The sequence below is a fragment of the Tribolium madens genome, unplaced genomic scaffold, assembly GCF_015345945.1.
Source record: "Tribolium madens isolate multiple individuals breed KSU strain unplaced genomic scaffold, Tmad_KSU_1.1 Scaffold_71;HRSCAF=194;Tcas5.2_LG6, whole genome shotgun sequence".
Classification (NCBI taxonomy): Eukaryota; Metazoa; Arthropoda; class Insecta; order Coleoptera; family Tenebrionidae; genus Tribolium; species Tribolium madens.
This window is the reverse complement of record NW_025401041.1, coordinates 2152234-2160662: the sequence shown is the minus strand read 5'-3', so window position 1 is coordinate 2160662 and position 8429 is coordinate 2152234. Positions and strand designations below refer to the sequence as shown.

Genomic DNA, 8429 nt, shown 5'->3' with positions numbered 1-8429 from the left:
ATTTAAATTAAAAAAAAAACATCTTAAAACTTCAAGTTTCTAATTTTGAGAACTTTTGTTAAAAAAAAAATTCTAAGCTACGATTCTCACGCAATCCTAAAAAATAGCACGAGAAATAAAATTGTTTTTATTTTTTGGTTAAATCAATGCATGGGTCGCATAACTTGTATATTCAGCTTTAATTGGCTTTTTATAGTATTTTACGTCAATTTGTCGCTGAGATATCTGACTTTTAATGAAAAAAAATTCTTTTGTTTTTGATCATCGATATCTCAGCCACCAATTACCACACAAAGAATGAAAGAATGTAAGAGTAGTCTCAAAAACTGGAATTTTCTTCCAAGATATTTTTTAATTTTGTGAAACATTTTTTTTTACCCAACAATGTTTTGTCTACTTTTTACAATTTTGCATTAGTTATTTGAAAAAAAAATCTAAAACATTTTAGAAAAGATTTTTATTTTTATTTTTTCAAAAATTAGTATTGTTTCTTATTTTTTTTTTACAAATTTTTAAAACAAAATAAACAAATACAACAAAAATTTCTCGCGCTATTTCTTAGGATTGTGTGATAACCGTAGCTCCGAAAAATTTTTACCAAAAGAATTCAAAACTAGAAACTTGAAGCCTTAAAATGATTTTTTTTAACTTAAATGCAACCATTTTTCAATCATTTTTAATTTAATTTAAATTAATTTTTTGGAGTAGTGAATCTGAAATGAAGAAAAAACTCAAATAGAACCCTCACAAAATTTCCTCCCCTGAAAAGAGTTTATTTTTGATTTTTTCACAAATTTTAATTTCAATTTCAATCTTTCGGCACTTTTTTAAGTATTTAAATATTCCTATTTACGGACCCCGACACGTCGTAAACCAGCCAATTAACACCTCGAAACGAGAGAATTAAGAATAAACAAGCAGAAGGATAAGATAAACATTTAGCTCGCGTTGTCACCCGTCTTTAATTTTCCTTTCTCTTGTAATTATTTCTAATAAAAGAATAAATTTTCTATCGTGTGATTGTCGCTTTCAAAGAGCATTAGCACGCGCCCGCCGTTTTAATTCGCTTAAACCGTTGTAATAAAAGATTTTGTCTTTCTTTTCTCCAAGTTGGCAGCTTGCTTGAGAGTAGGTCAAAGTTTTATCAAACGGTTTTTTGCACTCTTGTTAATGTTTTAATTAGCAGTTGGCGTCTGCTCAGGTGCGAAATTCGACTTTTCTGTCGGGGAAAAATACAATTTTAAGTATTTTTAAACAATTTTCTCGTCGCGAAATGATAAAACAATACGAACAAATTAAAACAAAACAAAAACTCGCTCTGCGTTTTTCGATTGGTTTTTTAAGTTGTTTCCTTTTTTTTCCAGAAAGCATTCGGCTGGGACGGCGCCCAATCGGGCGGCAGCCCCTCGGGGCCGCAATCGGGGGGCGTGGGTGGCCAGGGGGCACAAGGACTTGTCCACTGGATGAGTGTAATGGCCGAGCATATGGATCCGGCGATGTCACATTATATGTCCTGGAATCAAGAGGTGAGACATATTGCACCATATTTGCCATATTTTTCAGCACTTTTGCGGTGTTTATTTCATTGATAAGGAATTTACAAGTGTTTAGTGTTTAAACAGCCATTATCACACGATTTTTGGCTTTATCTTGGAGTGTAGATGGAAAATTTTGCGTAGTCAAGTATATTTTTGTTGTGCAAAATGAGTTAAGGATTCCGAATCTGTTAATTTTTTTTAGGTTTGATTATTAATTCCGAAATTATTGTCGAAAATTTAATCCGACAATAGGGGAAAATTGTGGTTAAAAGTCAAAAAACAGAATTTTGGATTCAATACAACATAAAATAATTTCGGGCTTAGAAAACTGTCTACGATATTCATAAAAAAAATACTTTTTTTGTGTTTTTTATAAAGGGCCATGAAAATGTCTTCAAACTGAATTTTTCTCCACAAAAATTTACTCAAATTAATACCATATTTGCGCTTTTTTAAGCAGTAGGTAAGAGATAATTTTTAATTTTTTTTTCATCAACAAGTCAAAAGTTTAGCATTTTTTTATTATTACTGAAAATTTTTGCTTCAAAAAATATGAAACTTATTACATCTGGTGTAAGTTGAATGTAAATTTTGTTACTTTTGGCGTTGTTAATGAAAATTCCTCAATCTTTGTCAATTTTTAAGAAAAATGGATATTATAAAGTATAAAGAAAATATTTTTTTGTTTACAATACGACCGGAAATAAATATGTCTGATGGTTGAAAGTCATGTAATTTTTTAATTTTTTAGTATTTTTATGATCAAATAAATTTAATTTTTTTATAAAAAAACTGGAATAATACTGTCTCAAAATTGTACTTTTCTTACAGAAAAATTTATTCTTCATTCCGAATTTACGATTTTCAAGCAAGAGATAGTTTTATTCTACACATCGGTAAAAATTATTTTTACTTTTTTTCATCAAAAAGTCAAAGTTCAGCATTTTTTTTACTAAAAATTTTGGCACCAAAAAATATGAAACTTATTTCTTCTGATGTAAACTGAATCGAGGATTCTAAATCTGTTAAATTTATTTTGCTACGACCATTAGTTCCGGAGTGATTGTTGACGAAAATTCTATTCGGAAGTGGTGAAACGCAGTATCAAATTTTTGTGAATAATCGATATCGAAAAACAATGAAAATATTTTTTTGCTGTCAATACGATCGGAAATAAATAAGTCTAGTCATTAATTTTTAAATTTTGTGATTTTGTTAAAGATAGAAGAAATATTTTGTTTATGGTCAAAAAAATGTTTTTACTGAAAATTTTTGGACTAAAAAATTATGAAATTTATTTCATCTGATGTAAATTAAACCGAGGATTCTAAATCTGTTAAATTTATTTCCCTACGATTATACGTACGATTACGGAGTTGTTGACGAAAATTTAATCCGGAAGTAGTGAAATACCGGGTATCAAATTTTTTCAATTTTTGGGTAAACCTAAGATCGAAAAGCATTGAAAATATTCTTTTGTTTACAATACGATCGGAAATAATTAAGTCTGGTTATTGAAAATTGTTAAATTTTTCAATTTTTGTGATTTCGCCAAAGATTGAAATGTTTTTTATGTTTAAGTAAATTTAATTTTTTTAAGGCAATTATAAATATAAGTGCTTTTTTTAAAGAAAGTGGGTGAAATAGTCTCAAAATTGAATTTTTCTTACACAGAAATTTGCCGATTTTGCGTTTTTAAGCATTAGATAGTTTTCCAAGTATCTATCGGTCACAATTATTTATTTTTTTTCAATAAAGTTAAATATTTTTTTAATTTTTATTGAAAATTTTTGATTCAAAAAACATGAAAAACTTATTACATCTAATGTAAATTGAACGGAGGATTCTCGTTCCGGAACTTCATCTGGAAGTGTTGAAATTTTTGTCAATTTTTGGGAAAAATCGAGATCAAAAGAAAAGAAGAGATCAAAAGAAAGAGCAGTAAAAAAGAATTTTTATTTGCAATAATGTTGGAAATCTGGTCATCAAATCGTCTAATTTTAAAATTTTTGTGATTCCGTTAAAGATTACAATAAGTACAAAACTTTTCTTATATGTATAGAATATTTCAAATATTGCAAAGCTGTACTAATTTTTTTCTGCAAAAAACAATTTCCCAATAAAAATCCTTTTTAGTTTTTATTTTTCCGTCTATTTTTGTTATTTTTTTAAAATTAACCTTTATAAAAAAAAATTTTGCCCGATAAAATAATGGAATTATAAATAACAATTTGTTTAGATATAATAAAATCTTAAGTAGCAAAGGGGTCTGAAAAGCCAAATCAATCAAAAATCAAAACATTGATTTTTAGTAATTTTTGTTTAGGTTTTTTACCTGTTTTTAAAGTTTTTGATTTTTTAAGTTTGTTGCCGTGATATGTACACAAAATTAAACCTTTTTTCGATAAGCTTATGAATTTGTTATCAATTATTGTGTACTATAACCAGTTTTCAAGATATCGGTCGAAACTTCAATTTTTAGTAATTTTTAATAGATCAGACACTGATTGGTTTATTTTTGTGATGTTATCAATTATGTTTAGTCAGAAAAAAAATAAAATTTGTCAAATTTATTCGACGGCGAAAATTCTTCATTAAGAAAATTGTTACCAAACGAATTTTCTTACTTCTAATTTTTTGAGTTTATTGTTTACGTAAAATTGTTCTATGATTCCGTATTCGCATTTATTTTTTCCGAGATATATGATCCTTAATTAGAAATTAATAAAATTATTGAATTTTTCCATTAAACCGTCCCCGGTTGCTCTCCAATTACCTTAGAGTAAAAACCCTTTCACCCGTCATTCGAAAAAAAATCACGAAAAAAACGCACCAGCAACGGTAAAAGACACACGGGAATTAGCATACGCGTCTTAAACAAAGCCCTTCCACCCCTTTGATAATTTTTTACCTCTTTTCTCCCGGCGATCTTTTAATTTTTTTTCATCTCTCCATTCATCTCAGTGTTTCTCACGATAAATGAACGGCGGCTCCATCATCTATCTTCCGTTTGTCTAATCGTTAATAGGCATTTTTGTCACGTTGCCATTGCGATTTGCATACGGGGTTGAGAGAAAAAATCGTCCCTCAGGTATATGCAGATGAGTGTCATAGTTTTTTGAGGGTCCTCTTATAGTTTTTTTTCTATTATCTATGGATCCACAGCGTTTTATTATCTCACGGTGTAAGAGCTGGTTTTAATTTTATTTATTTATGCGAGGGGTGGCGATGTTTGCCAGCGCTGTTTTTTGCAAGAGGTTGAAATGATGAATGCGTTTTAATTAGATGTGAGGAGGTAAATTATTTTTTTGGGAAGTGAAAAAAAACTCCATGGGTAACGGCCACAGAAAAAAAAAGTCGACTATTTACAAAAAATTAAAGTAAACTGTTCCACAAAAGTTAAGGAAGTGAATTATTCAAAAATAAATTAATAATTAATTAAAATTGAGATAAAGGCGGATATTTTTTTACTTTTTGTTTTTGATGATTTTTTACTTTTTTGTTTTTGATGATTCCACAATGCTTAGAAGAATAAAATTTGTTTGTTGTAAAAATAATGCCACTTCCTTAACTTTTGTGGAGCAGTATATTTAGTTTTCTATGTCTAGAGTTGCAAAAAATTAATGTTTTTTTCAGAATTTTTTTTAAGTGAAAAATGAGAAGATAGAATTTTTCTAATTAAAATAATTCAGTTTGGGGCGAATTTGATCGTTGGTTTGCCCGCTTGGATCAAGAATAAAAATAGTCCAGTCGATTAAACCCGACGTTCCCTCATCGTTATCCCATCAACCACTTGGGAATGCCAGAAAAAATCCACCAACCCTTCCCGATTTTTTATTTAAATTTTCTTCACACCGCAAAAAATCTTATGCTAAAAACCTGCCGCACACAAGTAGTTAGCCCTTGAGGTATTTAACCCTCTCTTCCTTGTCTTTGCAGCAGTCTCGACCCTCCCGGCGGGGGTTCAAAGGGTTGCTCATCTACATAATCTCCCTATTATCATATCAGATGCGTGTTTTGGTTTTTGACAATGCCATTCGTCTCATTCAAGAGCACTCGACCGAAAACCTTTGTTTTTCGATCACTTTCCAATTATTTTCTCAATTAAAATATCAGAAATTGCGATGTGTGATTAGTAGAAAAAAATGCGTATGTATCCCGTGAGTTGTTTGAGTTCCAGGACGGTAATTACCGGATTTCGGCCCCCTTTTCAAAGGCTTAAGGATGAAATAAAGGCCGGATTACGTCGAGTGTATTCATTAAAGCCTTTTACCGGGTGATGCACCCGATATATGCAAAAGACGTGTGTGAAAAAAGCGACGAAACCACACTGTGACCCCTCCGGAAACAACACGAAAAAAATTTCCAAATCCGTTAACCCTTTCACAATTTTTTTCAACCTTAGAAAAAAATCATCTAGAGGGCTTGTTTGCATATACGTTGTCGTTGATTAAATCGGACGTTAAAACGGCCTACTAAACACGAATAGTTCGGGATAGTCGACAAAAAAGCGATGCTCGTCTGTTTTTGATTCCACGAAACTCACATACACATGTGCTCCAATCGGCCAACGCGATCTCTCAATTGTTCCGTGCCTCCCCTGCGGCGGCCATTGATGACGTCACTTGTGATGAGAGTGGGGGTGGATTGGTGCGAAAAGTCGCATTTTTTTCGCAAGAGGTCACATGTGGCGGCTCATAGACACGTCGAGGGTTTGATTGGTCGACTGTTTTTTACCATATGTGTTGCGATGGTGAATGACAGAGGAGAAAACGTGGAAAAAACGTCTAATTTGGGATTTTTAATGAGCGAGGGGGTGTCGAGTTACGGCGAGAGGGGGGGAGAGATAAGAGGAGACAGAGTTTGAACTGTAATTTTGCTCAATTGGAAGTCATTTTAAAACTGGACAAGTAATTGGCTATAATTTTAAATAATTTCGATTGATTTTGATAAATAATTGAAAAGTTGAACTCACAATTAGGAGTTGATCGCCGGTAAAGATACACTTTTCATGACTATTAACACCGGTTGAAATTAGAGAACTGGTAGTTTACAACGTAAATACCTGCGATTGAGATAAGAAAAAATACGAATTGCTGGAAAAATAAATATGTAACGGGTGGTTTAAAATTATGATAAGTTGTGCAATTAATTAAAAAATATGATACAGGGTGTCTCAAGTGTGGTGGTCTGACTAATTAAAAAAAAATAGTTTGTCTAGTATATTTGCAGAAATTAAGACAATGATGCAATAATATACAGGGTGTTTGATTTAACAAACTAATTTTGAATATTATTTTTTTCAAAATAATAATTACAAACAAAAAAGCCCTAAATTTATTTAGGAAATCACTGAAAAGTAGTTTTTAGTCGATTTAAAATTTTGACACTAGACACTTGTTTTAATCTTAAAAAGTGTCACCCTGTATGTCAAAATTTATATTTTTTAAACTTTACAGGTTTCGGACTTAAAAGAAAAAATATCAAATAAATAAATATTTTCAGTGTTTTGACATGCCATATAAGGTAAGATACCGGGAATAAACACCCTGTATAAACCATTTTTTCGTATGTTTCTGTAATGTTTGACAATTTTTTCTTCTCTCTTGAACCACTCTGCATACATACGCATGTTTTTTATCTTATGTAGTCACGTTTGTACTTTAAGTTAGTTAATGTAATTAGAGTCGTCCTGTATATACCCCACATTTCAAAACTGAATTACATTAAATTTAATTAATGAAAAGTGTGAAACAATTAATAGCGACTTTAATTTATATTACAAGTATGTAACTAAAACTTAAAATTCTGGGAAAAATAAAAAATTCTCTTCAATTATTTGTTAATTAACCGTTTTGTTTTCTAATTATCTAACTATTTTAATTTAATTTGAACAAATTGAAGTTTTTTGTTTTGTTTTTTACACAACTGAACTTTTCGTTTTAAGCGACTAATTCCTAAATGACTTTTTTCACCCGTTGTAATACCTGCCAGTCCTACCAAAACAATTTTTCTAAAATTCCCAAATCTAGGTCAAATATCCTAATTTTCTCCCCCCCTCCGATTATTTAACAAATTCCACTGGAACCCCCTTTCTCGCCCCTTCCAGAGCCGGCTCGCAGGTACCGTTCGATAGCATCGCGGGGGGTGGGAGTGCCGCCGCCGCCACGGCTGAAAAAATCGCCCTCTTCGTCGGTGCTGCTTTTTTTCGGGGGGCGAGCGGGGGTATGTTCGAAAAAAAAATGGCGCGCAAGCGTGAGCCCGAAAAAGTCGAAGAGCGAGGGGTGCACCCTCCCGACCTCCTCCTCCCCTCCTTGTCTAACGTTATTGATTTTCGTAAAGCGTCTCTCGTCTAGTCCTGACCTGCGGCACGTCGATTCTTATTCGGCAGGACATCGATTGCGGGGAGTCCGAGGACTTTTTAGGTTGTTTACACGGGATATGGGGGTGGGTTGGGGGGTTTTGGTTGATATGTGGGAGTTTGACTTGGGAGAAAATTGGAGGAGAAAAGTGGTGCGCGGAGGGTTGGAGGGAAACGACGGGAGGGCGGGAGGGGAAGACAAAGAGAAATAAATATTTTTTGATTAAGTTCATTCATATTCTAGTGTTTGAACAGTTAATTAGTGTTAAATTTAGTTTATAGTTAATTCTCAATTAATCATTATTTCTTATACACAGGATGAATCATGAAATTTGTCCCAGATGTAGTTTCAAACTTTTTATACAGCACTGAACAGATTTAATTTAATTTTTATTAATCAATACTTTTTAGTTATAATTTTTTTAAATTAGTTTCACTTAATTTGAATTAATTTGTTCTAATTGATAATTATGAAATAATCTCTAAATGAAGAAATTATTTCATTGTTGTCGATGTAAACTATTTTTTAA

The 8429-nt window shown here is 31.7% G+C and overlaps 1 protein-coding gene across 5 annotated transcripts in view; it reads left to right on the top strand.

The window, feature by feature from the left end:
- LOC123008988 (zinc finger protein rotund-like) overlaps window positions 1-8429 on the top strand; it is a 103591-nt gene that overhangs the window by 48763 nt on the left and 46399 nt on the right. For all 5 annotated transcript variants that reach the window (XM_044405067.1, XM_044405068.1, XM_044405064.1 and 2 more), the window contains one exon: window positions 1365-1526. In XM_044405067.1, coding sequence (XP_044261002.1) covers window positions 1365-1526 — 162 coding nt within the window. The remainder of the gene's footprint in view (window positions 1-1364; window positions 1527-8429) is intronic.